Below are 19,827 nucleotides of genomic sequence, written 5' to 3' on the forward strand. Positions count from 1 at the left end.
TGTCGATGCATGAGAAGCCATGAAGGTGCCACTGAAAGTGCACTAAGGGCACCTCCACTGCCATCCCAAAGGGATCACAAAGGACAGGGCTCTGCTTTCAGCACTGCTGAGCTCCTAACCCAGCAGCTGAGTCCCAGGAAGAGGCAGTAAGTGAGTGCACCAGGGACCCCGGCCTCTTAACAAAAGTCATGAATGCCACAGCCCACCCAACCCAATGCCTTGCATGTCTACCTTTTCCTTCTTCTCTCTTCCCTCCTGTCACTTTCCCCATTTTCTCTGTCCGGGAGCTTGGCTTCTTTCTCTCCTGTCTGCAGGTTCAGCCGCACGTGTGACCCTGCAGGAACCGCCTGACCTACAAACAAAGGTCACGTTATTTCAGAGCACTGCATTACTCCAGCTTTGGGAGGAACTGGGAGCTGAAGGCACAGGCTCCTCCCTGGGAGAAGGGGAGAAAAGCTTCATCCCATACTGTGAGGAGTGGGATATTCACCACTGACCCCCCTCCCATCCAGCAGCACCCCTAAGGTGCTGCTTTTTCCTCCCAGAAATGCCACCCGAGCCACCAAAGGTGTCCCTGTACTGCCAGGCTGGCTCTGATCCACAGTGGAGGTGGAACCCTGAGCCCAGCAGACACTGGTTCCTTCCTCTCTTCTGGCCCAGGTCCTAGGAGAGCACTAAAACTTCACACCAGGAATGGATTTGGAGGCTACATGGAGAAAGGGGAATTGTTGCTGATTGGGGCAGACAGAATAAAATGAAGCTGCCAAAGGGAAATCAAAGCATCCCGCAGAGTACAGCCGGGTACGCTGCACATCAAGGCAGCGCTGGTGTGGAAATACTGTATTAAAAGGAATTTATGATCACTGCTATCTGCCAACAAAAATACACAGAATACATTAAGCTTTGGTTTTAAATTCAGAAAAGATTGGAAATTCAGAGTGGTTTTCAGCAGTTCAGCACAAACACATCTCAGTGGCCAGCCCAGCACTGGGGTGAAGAGGAGGCAATATTTGGTTACTACTTCTTGATGGCATTTCTTCTTCTCTCAGTGCAGGAATTCTGCCTGCCCAGGACAGCAAGGCTGCAGCTGAACAGCCACAGAGCTGCTCACAGATGGACAGACAGACCATAGCTGCTCACCCTCCTCCCTCCTGAGGATTCCTTATTCAGCCTTTCCTTTCTCTCTTCCTTTTACCTAAACATATACCTGGGATAGAGTAACAGCTTGCAGGAGACAGGAAGCATCTCCTACCAAAGGGAAGACAAGGGTAATTATTTTGTAGAATAAATACATGTACTTGCAGACAAAAAGCTCTGGTCTCAGGAACAACTGGATTGATCCCTCCCTGTTCAAGACCAAAGAGACATTTCCCTGATCAAAGGACCTGGTGCTTCTTATGTAAGACTGGGATGTTTGTGACAATTCAGACAGAAACATTTCAAAGCCTGTAGTCATCCAGTAGGTATAAATGCATTTAGAAAATGCAGGAAAATCCATCTTGGAGGATTTCCTATGAAAACAAGGTTTGCATTTCTGGCAGACTCTCTTTCTCTCCATCAGTCCTGCCCACTGGAAGTTGCATTGGTTGGATATGTGAGAGGACAGGTGTGATTATCTCCCCATTTTAGGGGAGGACAGGCTAGATGTGCCTCCTCCACACTTGAAGTGCTTTCCATGGACATGTCCCAACCTCCTCCTGCTCCTTAAACTTGTGATACATAGGACCTTTAATCACTGTCTATCTATGGGAGCATCCTCCCATGCTGGGAAGTTGGGCTCTGCAGGAATTTTGTGCCATCACCAATCTGTGCTCCTTGCTGGTGGTGGAGCTGGGACATGCTGGTCAGAGAGGAGTTTGTAGGATCTCCATGAAAAGGGCAACACCGTTCGGGCAACACCGGGACAGGGCTCTGCCAGCAAGGAAAACACAGCCAATGAGAGCGTGGTGGAGTGGGAGATGTCCCTGCCCACAGCAGGGAGGTGGAACGAGATGAGCTTTAAGGTCCTTTCCAGGCCAAGCTGCTGTAGGATGAAATGCCATCGCGTGCTGAGCAAGAGGCAGGAGGGGATCAGCAGGACAATCCCCTCATCTGCAGACACCGAGGCGCTCAGGGGCAGAGCCAGGGCCCAGCTGGCTGCCTCCCCCCAAAGCCCAAAGCTTTCCTGGCCACATCACCAGCGCTGGGCAGGCCAGGTCACAGCCCCAGCAGTGACTACAGCAGCTCTGGGCTGTCACACAGCCGGGAATGGCCCCTGACAGGGAGCACAGCTGAGCTCCAGCTGCATCCAGCCACATCAGCCTCCCGCCTGCCAGGGGAGAGGAAGGAGGTGGACGGAATTCCTCTGAGGGAATCACCCAAAAGGAAAGCACGGGAGCAGGCTCCAGAAGGGTGGAGGGCTGGGGGGCTCAGCCCTCCCATTCCTGTTCTCAGTGTGAGAAACACTACTTGCTTCCAAAAAATTTAAGAGGTTTATTAAACCTTATCAAAAATACAACAGAAGACTGAAGAGAGAAAATATTACAGTGTTGGGAGCAGAGGATTTTCCCCACCATGTGCTCATCCACACAGTAGAGGTTTCACCTTTTAACCCTTTATCTCCCCCAAAGTTCTGTCCATCGACTCCTCCTGCTCTGCCCAGTGCTGGAGATCACTTCCTGACACCTTGACTGGAGGTCAGGTGCTGCCACAGTAAGGAGCCGACCCTCCCAAATGTCCCAAACCCAGGCACCCCTGATAACAGCACAAGGGGGATAAAACACAACTATAAATCTGTACAACTTCTCCTAACAGATATACAGGATATTTGCCTTTGAATTGTGAGAGTCAGCCATGGCATCACTCATCTGTCACATAAGCAAGAAGGAAATAAAACCAAACCCAGGCATGGTGCTCATGAGCTGCACATCCAACACAGCCAAATCACAGTGTCTGCATCAGCCAAGACACAAACCCTTCCTGCTCCTGCTCTGCACACTAAACAAGATTTAACCAAGAGCATGTGAACCCCAGAGCAAAACTTGCAGCCTCGATGTGTTTAAGCAGCTCTTGGTGCTCCAGGGATTTCCCTCCCTTCTCGGCACAGCAGCCCAGGTTCATGGCACAGCAGGACAGATGCACTGCTTTAATAAATAAACCATGAAAAACATCTCTGTTTTCAACAAAAAGATTGACATTGACACTTAAAAATGTTACAGCTGTTCAAGGAAGGTCTTCTGTCTTATTTAGTTTGGAGTATTTTGAAGTCAACAGTGTGTTTGAGGGTGGGTTGACTTGCATAATGTGATTAAAATTGCTGATTTAGACGAGTAAGATGGAAATCCTGAATTTTAATCATGTTTCAGTATGTAGCTTCTAGACATTTCCCTTAAAAATAGTTGATTCTCTTTGATTCCTATAATTTGATACTATTCAACAACTGGGAGCACACACTGGAGCAATACATGTGTAAGCAATTACATAGCTTCACATGCTGCTAAAACAGAATCATTCTGCTAATAGCTTTTTCCTGAGAGAAATTAATTTTTTACTTATTGTTTGCATTAAGGTGCATTTGGGAAATGAAACTCAATTAAAAATACAAAAACCACGTTTTTATTTAAGGCATTTTTTAACATTTTTTCTCCTTGACACCTCAGACAAATACAAGATTTGTATCCACAGGTACACACTGCATAGATGTGTTACTGAATGGTCCCTCTTCCCTGAGAGCTGCAAATCCTACAGCTGCCAGACCTCATTCCTTGCTCCTCATAAAGGGAAAGAAGATTTTCCATTCTAGTTAATTTCTCAGCTCTAAATCAACTACAAGTGAGCAGAAATAGCTGTGAAATCTCCTCCACAAACCTACCAGAAGGGCTCCAGCTGTGGAGGGGGAAGCGGCAAACTCCTGCCCCCACAAATGGTTTGGACCCCTTAAAAAATATCTCACTCTTGGGATTTTTTTAACTACAACTAAAATAAATTTAAATCAGTTAAAAATAAGATCACAGAATCCCCAAATGGTTTGGGTGGAAAGGAACCTTAAAGCTAATCCAGTGCCACCCCTGCCATGGCAGGGACACCTCCCACTGTCCCAGGCTGCTCCAGCCCCAGTGTCCAGCCTGGCCTTGGGCACTGCCAGGGATCCAGGGACAGCCACAGCTGCTCTGGGCACCCTGTGCCAGGGCCTGTCCAACAGGGAAGAATTCCTCCCTAATATGCAATCAGAACCTGCTCTCAGTTGGAATAAGTGTTATTGCATTGCCTTGGGGTGATGGATTGAGAGAAAGCCACAGGGTTTGAGCAGAGCTCCCAGTGCCTCTGCTGGGAACGTGTCACCCACGTGCCCCTCAGTCACTCAGCTGCTTTGCAGCCAAAAAGACAGCGTCCAACAGGTAAAGTACCCAGAGGACAAAACCCTTGTCACTGCACAAATGACAAGGTCTTTATTGGGAATAAATGTCAAAGCAGAGCGACAGCATTTATTTTCCAAGCAGGAGACACTGATCCTGTGGCGACACTGCAGGGATGGTGTTATTCCTGTTCCTGATTTAATCCCTTTATCAGCTGCAGAAGCACCAGGACAGGCTTTGGTCTCCCATGCCAGCTCTGACTGACACTGCTGTCCCCACAAGTTGTCCCCGCCCCTTGGTGCTGCCTCTGCAGCCCAAAGCACCTGGAGGTCCCTCTGAGCTTTAGCACTCCTTCATTTGGATGCACTCTGTCCATAAAGTTGCTTAAAGAGACGCCAAGGAAGACTTTAATTTATAGCCCCATTCTTTTAATCTTGGTCAGCCAGATTTTTTCAGACATCTGTTTATATCTCCTTATAATATATTGGCTGGAGCAGCAGCACCAGGCAGCAGCTCCCTCGCAGGGGCTCTGCTGACATTTATAAACCGAAGCGATTTCTCTCATGTGCTTTATGTTATCAGCTAAACCTGTCCACTTAAATTATTGCCTTGTAACCAAATCACAACTATCTGTTACTCCACTCTGTGCACGTTTCCCAGGCTCTATACCAATATCAAGCTTTGCAGAGGCTAAAAACACGATGGTAAATTAATAAACAAATGGAAAACAGGACATGCTTCCACCAGGCTCACAACTGAGGGAGGATCAGGTACGTTGTGCACCACATTACTAAAAGCAGAGGGCTGCTGTGTGGAATATGCAGCATGCAGTGATGTCCAAAGAACCCCATCTCTCTTCTTCTAGACCAACCAAATGACCAGCTGTGTTTCCTCACTAAAGGAGAAAGGTTTCATCCTGCCCAGCTCCTTTCCAGCACATCATTCCACATTCCACAAGTGGGTTTGTGTTCCAGCATGGGGACAGGGCTGAGCCCCAACTCATGGCACAGCTACAGGCTGGGAAGTTGTACATCACGCACTGACCTGCAAACCTCCCGCCAAGGTTGTGCAGTAACTCACTGCACTTCTGGCAGTGCCTTCCCCATCCCATCCCATCCCATCCCATCCCATCCCATCCCATCCCATCCCATCCCCACCCCTTGGACAAAGCTGCCAGCCACTGACTGCCAATCAAGAGGAGCCCAAGAGGGACACGAGACTCTTCCCCTGCAGCACCACCCTGTCCCCGTGGCAGAGGAATCTCCCCTGGGAAGGCTGGGGCAAGCAGAACAAAGGTGATCCAGCTCGCTGAGGCAAATCCCTAGCTTGTCCCCAAGTGAGCAACCTTGTTTGGCATTGTTAGAGAATTCAAAAATCTATCAAGGGATTGAAAACAAGCCCCAGTTATGAGTCAGTAAGCGGCTCTGCAGCTCTCAAAAATTACCTCAGTATGTGAGCAAGCCTCAGATAACATCTACCTTCCTTTACTCTTTCTTTCTCTCCACACAGGGAGTGAGAGAAAAGGGACTTTCTTTCTAGTACAGGCAACAAAGGAATCTGGAATCAATATGTGAATGTTCTAGCAAAACACATCGGCAGTGCTGCAGAACTGAAATAATCACACTGCCAGAGCATCCATAATAACTTATCTGATGGCACCGCACCTTCTCCATTAATAAAATAATGACTAAAAACTACCAGGAGACAAATCCCAGGGAGCAGCAGAGCTGCCCACAGCTGTGTCCCTAGCTCCAGGAGCCACCAGTGCCATGCTGGGGAACTGGCTGAGGCCAGGGCATCCTGTGCTGGTGACACACAGGGGACACTGTGCCTGACTCCAGCTGTGCCTGGGTGGATGGGATGTCCCACACCAGGGTGCTCGGAGGAAAACAGAGGAGCCAGGCCCATCTGGGGGGCTCAGCTCACACCCTGACCCCAGACTCTGGTTAGAGCCGCTGAGCAAGGAAGTAGCAAAGCCTACCTCTGGTTTTTTTTTTTTTTTTTTTCCTTTCTTTCCTACAAAGGCAAGTCCTACCACTCTCCAGATTGTTTGTTACTTCAAAACAGAACATTTTTACACAGAAGAGGAAGACATGTAGCAGACACAGGAAGAAGAGGCCCAGAGCCTGAATCTCATTTTATTTCTTTCTGTCCCTTTTTCACTCAGCTATAGCCTTTTGCATTAGTTCACTGTCTGGCACTCACTGCTCCTCCCAGTTAAGTGCCACTGGAAAATGTCATTAATATGCTTTATGTCACCTCCTCTTGATAGCTGGTGGAGAGGTTTCACAGCACCAGGCCTGGAAGCTCCCCCAGCAGCTGCCCCAGCAGCCCCAGCATTCCCCACTTCGGGCAGGGAGGAAGCTCAGGCACCTGTGTGCACATCCCAAGTACAAACTCCCGTGATGCTGGATGAAATGCTTTACAAATCCACTCCCTGGGCAGCTCTTCCTCCCACTGTACTGCTGGGAAGCCACAGCTGCCTGTTGAGTGCAGCAGCTCCTCAGAGAAGCACCAGCCTGGCCACTGCTTCTCGATTTCTCAGGTAACCAGTGACAGCAGGGGCTCTGTTACCTACTGCAAATAATAATAGACAAAACTCTTTTATAAAATCACTGTCTGCTGTCCGTGTTCATAAAGTGTCCCTTAAGCATAAGCTCTGCAGGGGATGGGATGCAGGACGAACCCCTGGAGTGATGCACCATGCCCAGTGCCATGGACCACCTCTCCCAGGCACTGCCCAGCTTGGGCTGAAGGAGCTGGGCTGCCTCTGCCTGTGAGTGACCAGCCCTGGTGGTGCCAGCCTGGTTTCATTGCTGCTGTTATGTTTGATCTTTGCCCAGAGGGCTGACAAGGACAGAGATGTCCTCCTATTCTGGGATTGCAGAGGAAACCCTAAGAGAGGAGTTTTGTCCTTCCAGCATGAGCAAACAATTGGCACTGCTGCTCCCTTCTGCCTCCCAGGGCACCCAGACACACAGGGAGCAGGCAGGGCCTGATCCCCCAGCCACAGACCTCACAGAGGCCCTTCCAGAAAGGGATGAATTGTTGAGAGACTGAATGAAGAGTTCAAAGCACCTCAACAAAACCAAGGAAGTCTCATGTAAGAACTTCAGTTGGTTAGTTTATCTGACAAACCCGTCTGTGACATTCCAAGCTATGTTAATAAACATCCTGGAAATCGACCTGTCAAAAGGCGATGTCTAAGTACAACATCTTCTCCAACACTGATTTTGTTCTGTGCTGCAGTGGAGCAGGGACAGAAGCCATCTGAAATGCTTTCAAGCTTGCCAAAGGTAAACCTGTCCCCCATTCAACACCCAGCACTGCTGCTGGCAGCAAAGGCATTCCTGGGAAAGCCCCAAAGCCACACTGTTCTAATACATCCCAACAGCAGGTGTGTTCCTGCCCAGGCTCCTCACAGGTCCCAAAGCAGCAGCACTGCCTTCTGCTGGACTTGAACCCCACTTGAACAGGGGCAGGGAAAGAATTATTGAATGGTTTGGCTTGGAATGGACCTTAAAGATCATCTGGAGCTGGATCATCCGGCCCTCCTGCCACAGGCAGAGATGCCACCCCAAAAGGGCTGATCCCATTGCAGTTTCTCATTTAGCAAGAGAGAAGCGACCCACTGGTGCTTGCTGTGCTACTGCTCTCCTGTGGCTGATGCCACAGAGCTCACTGGGTGCACTCAGGGTGGTAAGGGCTCCTCACACCAGGATTACAGGGAGACACACGCCCACAGTGTGGGGAGAACTTTCTTGCACCCTGTGATTTTTAATGCCAACCTTGCTGCAATAACCACATCTTTAAGCACCATCCATCAGGCCTTCAACTCAAACAATTGTTTGGCTGAAAAGGGTTTTAGAGCCACTCTTTTGTCACAGTGCTGAGAGGTATTCTCTGTAATTTGTTGCCCTCAGCAAATAGAATGAAAACGTTTTTAAAATGATGCCAGAATCCAATCCCTCCTCCCGTGATTCAATCCACAGCTAGCAGAGAACAAAGACTCACAAGGAAGGGGCTCCCCACTAAGTAACCCTTGATTAGAGATGTGAAAGCACCATTCCATTTGGACATTGGGCTGGACAGTGCTCACAACTGGCCCTTTTCCCTGAGCCAGGGCTCTCCTGTGGCACTGGGATTTATGTTCTCCCAACTGATCAGCTGGTGCTGAGTGCTCTGAACTCTGCTGTTCAAACCAGAGGCAGCCCGTGAGGCTGGGCTGGGCTCACTCCTCACACCACCTGCCAAATCCGTTTGGCTTCTCCTGCAGCTCCTGCAGCAAGAGGGAAGGAGGGCCAGGTGAGCCCATGGGGACAGGCAGGGCCCTGGCTGGCAGTGCCAGAGCAGGTCCCTGTGACTGCTGAAATGAACAGGGCTAATGCCTTTATTAATGTTCAGCTCTTTATTAAAAAGATCAGCTGGGCAGGGGGCTCGACGCAGAGCTCGCCCCCGCAGTCGTAGCTTTCCCAGGCAGCCAGAAGGAAGGCGGCGTGCAGAGTCGGTCACTGGAGTCCCGAGCAGCAGCTGTCCTTTCTCCTTCCGTGGCACACCGGTGGCCCGAGGATGAGGAGGCATGGTGTGCAGAGTCTGTTGCTGAAGTCCAGAACAACAGCTGTCCCCGCTCCTTCCGTGGTGGCAGCACCAGGGCTCTCTGTCTCTATCGCCCTGCTTCTCAGAGCCTAATATAGTCTGTTCTCTCTTAGGTGATGGCAACGGTTAAAAGTCAGTCAGGGGATGTGTTTCCCTCTTCCTCAGCTAGGGCATTTATCTAGACTCGTCTATTGTGTTCAGTTTTTGATTTATATTCCTTTTTATCTCCTAAAAATACTCCCATGATCCTAAGGGGTTTTTATTTGCATGTTAGTCCCAGAATGGCAGCGTGGAGGGGTGGGAGGCCAGGTAGTTTAGAGAAAACAAACAGAGCAATTAGCTAATTAGCATTTCAATATCGGTACTTAGCTAGAGTTAGTTGTTTTCTTTTAGTATTGCTATGGGAACTAGGAAAGCCCTGCCCGCGTCTCTGGGGAACACCTGGAAACTGTTCATAACAACTGCCACCCGCCCTCGCTGGCAGCCAAGGTGACAGTGATGATGATGGCACACGTGGCTCAGCCTTGTGCCCAGAGCTGAGCCAGCTGCCTGCTGAACACACACCAAACCTCATCCCTCTCGTGCACGGGAACCACGAGGACAGGAGGGGTGCCTGTCACACACGGGGCACAGTGTGGCCCTCCCATGAGGTGCCTGGGCCCCCTGGGAAGTCTCGAAGTGATGGAAGAGAAGGTTGAGGCCAGCGAGGTGCCAGGGGAGGAGGAGTCACAGTGTTATGAACAGTTTTCAGGTGTTCCCCAGAGACGCGGGCAGGGCTTTCCTAGTTCCCATGGCAACACTAAAAGAAAACTACTAACTCTAGCTAAGTACCGATATTGAAATGCTAATTAGCTAATTGCTCTGTTTGTTTTCTCTAAACTACCTGGCCTCCCACCCCTCCACGCTGCCATTCTGGGACTAACATGCAAATAAAAACCCCTTAGGATCACGGGAGTATTTTTAGGAGATAAAAATGAATATAAATCAAAAACTGAACACAGTAGAGGAGTCTAGTCAAATGCCCTAGCTGAGGAAGAGGGAAACACATCCCCTGACTGGCTTTTAACCGTCGCCATCACCTAAGAGAGAACAGACTATATTAGGCTCTGAGAAGCAGGGTGATAGAGACAGAGAGCCCTGGTGCTGCCACCACGGAAGGAGCGGGGACAGCTGTTGTTCTGGACTTCAGCAACAGACTCTGCACACCACGCCTCCTCATCCTCGGGCCACCGGTGTGCCACAAGGAAAGGAGGAAGGACAGCTGCTGAGAAAGGACAGCTGCTGCTCGGGACTCCAGTGACCGACTCTGCACGCCGCCTTCCTTCCGGCTGCCTGGGAAAGCTACGACCGCGGGGGCGAGCCCCCTGCCCAGCTGATCTTTTTAATAAAGAGCTGAACATTAATAGAGGCATTAGCCCTGTTCATTTCAACAGGAGGGCTCGAGAGGGAAATACAGTGCCTCTGATGGAGGCACTGCTGCAGCATCTGCTGATGTATCTGCTGCTGCTGCTGCAGGAGGCAGCAAAAAGCTCCCGTGGCAAAGAGCTCCTCCAGCAAGTGCTCCGCCCTCCCACCTCCCTCCAGCGAGGGCTGCTCTGCCTTGCAGTGCCGCCGCAGCAAACACACCAGGAAAAAAAATAACCACAGGGCAGGAAGAAGAAGGGTTGTCCTTTTGTAGAGTGGGCACAACGTTTTCACTTTCTCAGCAAACCCTTCTCCCCCGTTTCAAGGCAGGCACTGTGGAGAGTTACCACAGCCCCGGGTGCAGCAGGAGCCGGGTGCTCAGGATTCAATACGAGGCACTTGATTTATTTTTTCTTCTGATACTGGGCTTGACGTCTGGGAACTGCAGCAGTTTAGAGAGTTTAATCCCACAAAGGTCTGAGCAGAAGAAACAGAGACACCAAAGATATCCAGAAACACTCTGATATTTCATCTCTCAAGTGGCACACCAGGCTGCAGTGACCTTTGTCTCACCATGTCCCCAAGTCAACATCCATGAGAAGCTTATTTACAAAAGCCAGTTTTAATCCCTCTCCAACTCACTACATTATTTATCCCCAAGCCAATGCTACAATCCATTCAATAATTTTCATTCCTCAGGTCTATTTGTTACTCCAGAAAGCCCATCTGGGATGCTGAAGGCTTGGCTACATTCAGAGAAAATCAATGCAGGATGTAAGCAGAGAAGGACAAGGCAGCTTACCAGGAAAACTGAGAACCTGACAAAAGGAACTGAGGATGATATTAATTTTGTGGTATTTTAGGCATTTAATTCCTTTTGAGAGAGGCTTCTTTACTATGATGGAGGTTAGCACCTCCAGAACATCATCAACCATCATGTCTCCCACATCTGTCACTCTCAGAGAGCCTCTCCTCCTCTCTCAGGGACTCATGAGATGGCCACCAAAGAACCTGGCAATGTGGAGGCACAGGAAGGATACAAGAAGGAGGGATAATCCATCAGGACCAACACCAGTGTGAGAATCAGGAGGTTTAAAACGGCCATGGTTAATCTGTGGTTGGAAACGAGGAACTGAAGGCTAAAAGTGCTCAACTTGAGGAGGGCAAAGGAGCAAAAAAGGAAACTATTTTCCAGGGGAGGGCTGGGAATCTCAAGAAGGGTGTTCATGACCAGGCCTCAGCACTCTCTGTTCCTATCCTCAGCTTCTGAGTCTGTAACTCAGTGCTGAAATTGCAAGGATGAGACATGTACAACACAAACTCCCTTCTCCCAGCTCCAGCTCCCAGCAGGAGCGTTTCAGGACACGCTGTGCTGCTGTCAGGGCATGCAGCTGATTGCCTTGGATCCCATCTCTGCTCGATGTGTGTCAGCTGGCTCCCCTCTCCCACAGCCGCAGCCACGTCCCAGCAGCGGCGTCCCCCGAGCCCGGAGCTGAGGGCACCGGAGCTGCAGACGTTTGGCCAGCACTGCCCAGTCCGGCTCTGGAAGGTGCTGGCCCCACCCGCTTGGCTGTGAGACGAGCAGTGTGGATGGAAGGAGCCGCCTGCCAGCCCCCCTGCCAAGGCAGAGTGAGAACAAATTTGGATAATAAAAGCTGGAATAAGGAGATGCCTTGGAGAGTGCGCTGGAATAGCGCTTTGCGAAGCTTCAATTTAAAGCCTTGTTTCTACAGCTAACGCAGTCGTAAGGGACATTAGCCTAATTTCTGTCAAGAGAACTTGTCAACACTGCAGTATTTAAGATAGACACTAAAGATGTGTTTTATCTCACAGATAGATCACTGGGAAAGGAAGGAGCTGTGCCACACTTGGTTCACAGGAAAATAAATTGACGTTCTCCCTGGGCCTAATTGGTGGATGCTGTTTTATAACACCACATGCACGAGCAGCCTCACATTTTATCAGTGTGCAGCTGAGATCAGTGCCAAATCCACTGTGGGGTTAGATACAGGAACCCACAGGGATGTGCTTCAAATGGGCACCCAAGGACACAGAGCTGGGCATTTTCCAGCCACAGAGTAGCTGAAACATTTGGCCACGTCCTGAAGGGTCAGGTCCTTCTACTGATGGTGTTCACCAGCTGAGCCACAGCTAGTGGGGTGGGATTTCAGGGCCAAGGGGAGAAAACTGGTGACAGAAGAAGAGAACTGGCTTGTCTTCCTCAAGACCACCAGCAGGAACTTGCCTGGCCTGGTTTTTAGAGACGCTCATGGTGAGTCAACAGAAAGCAAAGAGAGGCTGTACCCTGCAGCTTTAGGAGAGAAGTGTTAGCATGCTCCTGCTCCCATCATACCCCACTTTGAAGAACTAAAGCGTTCCCAGGAGCACGAGTGTATTAAGGCTGGCATGGCTCCACACCTCCCACACGCCAGCCTTGGGGCTGGGTTTGAGATATTCCCAAAATAATGCTGGTGCCACGGCACAAAGGCTTGTCCCAGACTGCAGCTTCTGCAGTGGAAAGTTGAAAATGCCCTTTTGTTTGCCGTTGTTACACAGAAATAACAGCCATGTAACCTTGTCCAGCCTTGGAACAGAAATCAGCTTGCAGAGGAAGCCTGAGGGAGCGCGACCCTGAGCTGCAGGCTCGAGGGCAGGAGGGTGGCTCTGCTCTGCCATGGATTCTGCACTTGCAGAAGAACTAAATCACTACAAGAGCCAGAAATGTCCCTCGGGAAGGAAATCCTCTCAAAGATAAATCAATAACTCAGTGTAATTTTAGCATGCAGCCAGGAGAATTTACATTGCCAGGAAGGCTGAGAGCCCTGCCACAGAGACAGAGGCACAGCATCATCAAACAGCCCTGCAGCAGACCCTGCGCAAGAGCTCGGGCTCCGGGCGTTCACTGCAAAGCCACGAGGCTGGGCTCTGCATTTTGGGACCCCACAGACCCAAATCACAGTGACAGCAGCAGGGATGTGGTCCAGCCAAACTCCCCTGGGACAGACCCACCTTTCCCTTTTCTCCTCTGCAGCAGCAAGGCTGCTCCCTGCAATCCTGGCAGAGCTGGCAAATGCTCCAGATCCTGCAGGGATCACACCAAGCTCAACCAAACCAGGTACAGGAGCAGAGGGAGAGTGCTCCAGCCACAGCCTCCACCCCTGGCCAGGGGGTTCCCACCAGCCAAGCCACCCACAAAACAGCACCACAGGGATGTGCTGCAGTCTCCGGTGATTAATGAGACTGCAATTTACGTAATTATATTAATGCTAAGTACACTTGGAGCAGTAAGTTCAAGGGAACTAATGACACTTTAGAGCACAGTTCAACACTGAGCAGTAACTCCAGCAAAAAGGAGGGGGAAAAAAAGCCCCTAATTATTCAGTAGCTCTTCTCCCAGAATCTCAGGGTCAGATTGGAGGAGAAGATGGCCTGAATTATATTTTCGTTCCCAGAACATCAACAGAATTGCTAAGTGAGTTCCAGCGGCAAGGTCAGAGCCTGCCCATTGTTATGCATGCCAGCCCTGTCCCTTCCCAGCTCTGCCGGGCCAGGCAGGGCTGGGCTGCCATGTCCCCTGCCAGCACTGCCACCACCGAGCCCTGCTGCTCCCGGGGACAATGGACCAGCTCCCGTGCCAGTGTTTGTCCTGGTCCCCAGCACAGACAGACAAACTGCAACAACCAGTGCCTCAGAAGCCAGGTGTAGCCTCCATGTCTGAAGGTGCAGGAGCCTGTCCAGGATAAGCCTGAGGAGCAAACAGCCCAGGTTTGTGTACAGCAGAGGTTCGTGTACAGCCAGCCCTCTCCAGATTGCCTGCTGGCACAGCCACAGCCCCTGGCAGACGTGGAGCCTGTGTGGCATGCAGACTGGGAAGGACTGTGCCCACACACACAGAGCTCTTCCTCTGCTACAGCCCACCTGGAGCCGTGGAGGCGTTTTGGAGCACCCATGCTGGCCACAGTCCTGTCACTCCTCACAGGCTCCTTTGGTGCCAACAAGCTCTCACACAGACTGTGCCATCAGTGCTGATGTGTTCCAAAAGCCTCTGTCTGCAAATCCAACTTTACAGCAGTTGCCAGTGCAGTCTGGGCTTCTCTATGACTTCATTGAGACTTGGACTTTTACAGGGGCCTGGAGTGCCAGGACAAGGGAATGGCTTCCCAGAGCCAGAGGGCAGGGATGGATGGGATATTGGGAATTAGGAATTGTTCCCTGGGAGGGTGGGCAGGCCCTGGCACAGGGTGCCCAGAGCAGCTGTGGCTGCCCCTGGATCCCTTGAAGTGCCCAAGGCCAGGTTGGACACTGGAGCTTGGAGCAGCCTGGGACAGTGGAAGGTGTCCCTGCCATGGCATGGGTGGACTGAGGTGGGATTTAAGGCCACTTCCAACCCAAACCATTCTAGGATCCAATGACTCTGCACCTCTGAAATGCTGAGATCTGCCAGCAGAGCTGCCCCAAGGGCCAGAAGCTGAAGGTGCATTATGACCACCCCACACAAAGCCAGGACAATGACTTGTTAAGCTCCTACTGTGCAGAACACAAAGCTGCCTGAGAAGCCAGGGCAGAAGAACTCTGCAAAGACAACACAAAAGAGGAGACTCCACAAGCCTCACGTGACCCCTGTGTTTGTTTGAAAAACAAACCCAAATTAAATGAACCCAAATTAAATATCCCACAAGTATGGTGTCTCAGGATTGCACTCAGAACTCTCCTGGTGCCTTCCAAGCTCAGCAGCAGCATCCAGCAACAGGGAACATGCAGAAGGTAATTCAGCGATGATTAGCAAGACACATATGAAGTTATCCATCACAGAGCAACTTGTGTGCACCTACATGTCCTTCAATACAATTAGAAATCAATAGCAAGATGCAGAAACCCTCAACCACCCAGTAAAATAGAAAGAATACTTGTAATATTGATTTTAAAAGCACCTTGGTGATGACATTAATAATGGATTTTCAATGCAAGAAGAAAAACTGAAACCCACACCAGACTCTCCTGGTAATAACAGCTTTCTGCAAAGCCCAGCTATTAATGTAACAGGGACGTCCATCAATCAGGCACACAGAAAGTACTTTGAGAGCTAAAAAAAGACCATGCAAACATCTGCTTTTGGCAACTTAAATTTTGCCCTTAAGCACAAGGAACATAATAAATTATCAGGAGGTTGGGCTTGAACTTGTTTTCCTCCATCCTGGACCTAAATGCTGGGGATAAGGATGAAGGTACACAAGCGTGCTGCTGCTGGGATTTGTCCTGACAAAAAAAGTGGGAGAAAGGAGCATGGTTTCATTTGTGTTTTCATTTAAAAACACCTGGTGCAAGAGGACACCAAATGGGGGCTTAGCATCTCCCTGTCTGCAGTTCAGGGAGCTCCTGTGAACCCTTTTCCACTTCCAGCATCTTCAACACATCCAAGACTGCTGGAGTGGTCCCACAGTGGAGTGACAGATGTCCCAGTGTGCTCCAAGGTGCCCATGGGATCCCTCCTCGCCCAGCTCCTTCCCCGTTCCCTGTGGAACTGTGGTAATTTTGGCAGGTCCTCAGTCCTTCAGTGTTCTCTTCAACCACCACGTCACACTTGGGGCCCATCCACACTGCCTGGGGTGTCCCAGAAACCCCAGAAAAGCTGGATTTCCACCAAGGAAACAGCTGCAGAAAGCAGCTGAGGTGTCCCCACACCTTCAGTGTCTCCCCCCTTGTAAAACACAGCAGGTCAGAGCAAGTGCTGGAGATAATGAACACAATTTACTGATTCCAGCACAGGAGGCTGCAGGCATGGCTGCAACTAAGTCTTAATAAATTCTGAAGAGTGACACCATAAAATGGCATTATGGAAGGCTGTATTTATTGTCTCCCCATGCTTCCACTCCAAGGTGCCACGTTACACTTAATAACAGTTTTCTCCCCAGCTGCCAGTGTTGCAAACCCTGACAAGCTAATGGTCGGCCAACCCTCCCCAAACACACACATCTCCACCCAGCACACAGCCTCCGTGGCAGGAACAGGCAGAAATGATTAAACCAGTGCTGCCCAGGTGCTGCCCAGCCCGTCCCCTCCGTGCTGGCTCTGCAGGGCTTCCTGTCCCTCCAGGACAGGAGTTTTGTCCCTGGAAGCAATGCAGAGGAGGAGCAGCTGCTGTAGGGTGGTACCTGCATGCCCAGTGACCTGCTGGGACAGGAGCATCCCTGCCCTGCCCTGCTGGGAGCACCATAACCCTGCCAGCAGAGCAGCCCCACCTGAAACTACTGCCTGCTGTCACAGCAAGCTCTGGGCAGGGCATCAGCACATGCCTGTGGAGAACCACGGAGAACCAGGGGTCCTTGTGGAGAACCAGAGGTCCTCATGGAGAACCATGGACAACCAGAGGTCCTCAGGGAGAACCATGGAGAACCAGAGGTCCTCATGGACAACAGGTCCTCAGAGAGAACCATGGAGAACCAGAGGTCCTCATGGAGAACCAGAGGTCCTCAGGGAGAACCATGGAGAACAAGAGGTCCTCATGGAGAACCAGAGGTCCTCAGGGAGAACCATGGAGAACAAGAGGTCCTCATGGAGAACCAGAGGTCCTCAGGGAGAACCATGGACAACCAGAGGTCCTCATGGAGGACCATGGAGAACCAGAGATCCTCATGGAAAACTAGAGGACCCCTGGCTTCTCGTGCAAGAAGGGCAGGAAACCTCCCCATTCAGCATTCCCAGCTCCTCTGCCACTGCAGTGTGCACTTCCATGGTTCCATATTTAGCTTTTGGACCACAGATACAGATTTTCTGGAGCACAATCTCCACTGAGCTTCTTGTTCTCCCTGCTGGTGTAGTGTTCTAAGCCTGCAAGAAAATCACCTTTGAGCTTCAGGCAGCTCCTCGGGTGTGGATAGAGACTTGACAAGTATAAAGATGCCGTTGTTCCATCCCTGCCTGCATCACCTGCACTGCAGAAGGCACAAAAGAAATCATGTGAACTATGTTTAGTTCTCTTCAGATTAAGAAAAGGCAACAAAAACCCCCAAAGTCGCATATATAATTTTATCAATTATAGCAAGCAGTACAAACAGGCAGTGCAGGTGTGTTTGGCCTGAGAACACTCGCAGTGGATGGAGGAGAGTGTGTGCATCTCCTCATGCAGTGTTCACACCTCTGAGCACAGCCTGGGCTGCAGGAGCCTCCATGTCCCTCCTCTCTTGCCAGCTGACAGCTTACCAGCTATCCTCAGCAGCCTGGCCCTGCTCCTCCTCCAGGACAAGTCCTTTCCCCTTCAGAAAGCAACCCAAAGGTTTAGAGAGCATCTGAAGAGATCAGTGTGTGGAAGGATGATGAAACAGGAGTCAAGTGAAAGTCCCTTGACTTCTCTTCCAGCAAAGGCTCTGCCCTCATGGGGCATCTTCCCTGCAGCCTCTGGCTCCTGGCTCCAGCCCTCTGGACCCACAAATCCCCAGCAGCTCAGACATTTCCTGCTGCCTCTTTTCAGAGAAGACCCTTCTGTGCTTGCCCCACTCAGACTGCAGCTGATGTTAGTGGGGGAACAGTCGGCACCACCACCAGGGCTTGCAGCTCTCTGTGAAGCCACCATGAGATTTTCTGTCTTAAAAAAGGCACTGCCAGACAGTCCCTGAGAGCTGAGGCTGGAAACACCTCTGGGATCAACCCCTGCTCAAGCAGTGTCCCCTCCAGCCCTAGGCCTGTGTTGAGGAGGGTCTGGGATGTCCCAGGACTCCACCACCTCTCTTGTGGAGCTGACTTGCCCCAGTCACCCTGCAGTAACCAGATTTTTCTATGTTTAAGCAGTGTTTTCTGTGTGTTTTGCCGTGGAGGTGTCTTGGAATGGCAGCACAGCCAGCGGGACAGCAGCCACTCCTCCAGCGTTCCCTCAGACAGTCTATAAATACCTTCACTCCACCTGTAAAACCATCACCATGTGCAACCTCCTCGCAGCTCCAGCTAATCCAGATACAGCCTGGGATAACATTTTTTTGTCTATTATCTGGTGAAGAACAGAGAGATAACTGTAATTAGGAGCACCCTGGTTAGCAGGTGAAATGATCTTGTAATTAATGAAGATCAGGTGGGCTTTGTTTCAGATAAGGAAAGCAGCAGATTCTATCAAAATGTAAATGCAGCTTAAAATCCAGCCTCGGTGATCACTTCGAGGTACTTTCAGAAACACCACCAGCCCGAGATGCAGAGATTTCACTTGGGCTGAATGACACATCCTAAAAATAAAACCTGGTCTGGGGCTAACATGTAAATTGTTGATTAGATCTATTTATTCACACCCTGCAGTGATGGGGGAGACTTGCAGCTCCCTGTTCCTCCTCTGGCTTTGCAGGATCACAGGCACATTCCTGTTATTGCTGCTTGCAAGGACTCTGCAACCCCGGGAGCTCTCCAGCAGCAGAACAGCAGCAATTCCAAGTGACAGGCTGCATACATTAATTCTGTATTCAGATAACATCCTGTTGCAAGTGAATGACCCAAGCAAAACTTCCTGCAGTCTTTAGGAGCAGGCAGAAAAATCAGGAGAGATGAGCCTGAGTCTTTTGAATCAGAAATGTTGTCCCTCATTAGAATTTCCAACACCACCACCCTTACTCCTTCCAAAATGTAAACACATAATAAAAAATTAAACGTGAATCTAGCGTGGAAGAGTTCTTCCAATAAATGGGAATTAGTTCTACAAAACATCAGGACAGACCCAAGGAGATTACATTTTCTTCCTCAGCTTTTGCCGGTAAAGCAGGGCTGGAAAAACAGAGCCATTTTTAACTGGGAAGTTTCCTCAGGATGTTAAAGGAAGCAGCTTCAGTAAAACAGAGCCATTTGTCTCGGTGTACGTTCAAGTAAGAACAAATGCAAAACCAGCTTCTAGACCTCAAGTAGCATCAAATAGCTTTTTAATTTATGTCCCAAATTCCCTGCAGATTCTGAAATGAACAGAGGGTAAGGTTCAGAGAAAATGCCTCGCTCAGTCAAGACAGCTGGATGGATATTCTGAGTTTTCCTCAGAGGAGCAAGGTGCTTTTGCACCAGAATGGAGCAGGCACAGCACATGGCTCTGGGAGGATCTGTGGAAAAAGCAGACCTGTTGCTTGTGTAACCCTATAAATAAATGTATGGAAAATTGAATAACTTAGGAAAGAAAAATGAGGGAAAAAAAAAAAAAAAAAGCTGGAGCCCCATCTGAGCAAGAGGACAATTTGCAGGCAAGAACTGTGAAGGAGCAAGTGAAATATTCCTCACAGGAGCCATCTGACTGTGCTGACTGCCTGAAAAACCCTCTGACCTTGTCCACTCAGAATCAGTTCTGTGGAAGTTTCAGTAAGTCAGGCCTTAGCCCGTGGGGGAAAACTGCAGGGAGGAAGGGCCTGAGCAAGACCATGGAAAATACTCCTTAATTATGGAAACAAGATAATGCTGCAGAACTGTGGTTAAGGGATGTACATGATCCAGACTGAACAGCAAGGAAAAACCAGGGATTAGTGCCTAGAGCCAAGTT

At 50.1% G+C, this 19,827-nt stretch overlaps 1 protein-coding gene across 1 annotated transcript in view; it reads right to left on the bottom strand.

Annotated features, from left to right (window-relative positions):
• Nucleotides 1–211: 211 nt before the first annotated feature.
• The window catches only part of LOC128818474 (nucleotide exchange factor SIL1-like), a 29,392-nt gene continuing 9,776 nt past the window's right edge, over nucleotides 212–19,827 (bottom strand). The window contains exon 3 of the mRNA XM_053997871.1: nucleotides 212–352. Within this exon, the coding sequence (XP_053853846.1) occupies nucleotides 228–352 (125 nt within the window). The 3' untranslated portion in view covers nucleotides 212–227. The remainder of the gene's footprint in view (nucleotides 353–19,827) is intronic.

The sequence above is a fragment of the Vidua macroura genome, chromosome 1 (assembly GCF_024509145.1).
Source record: "Vidua macroura isolate BioBank_ID:100142 chromosome 1, ASM2450914v1, whole genome shotgun sequence".
Classification (NCBI taxonomy): Eukaryota; Metazoa; Chordata; class Aves; order Passeriformes; family Viduidae; genus Vidua; species Vidua macroura.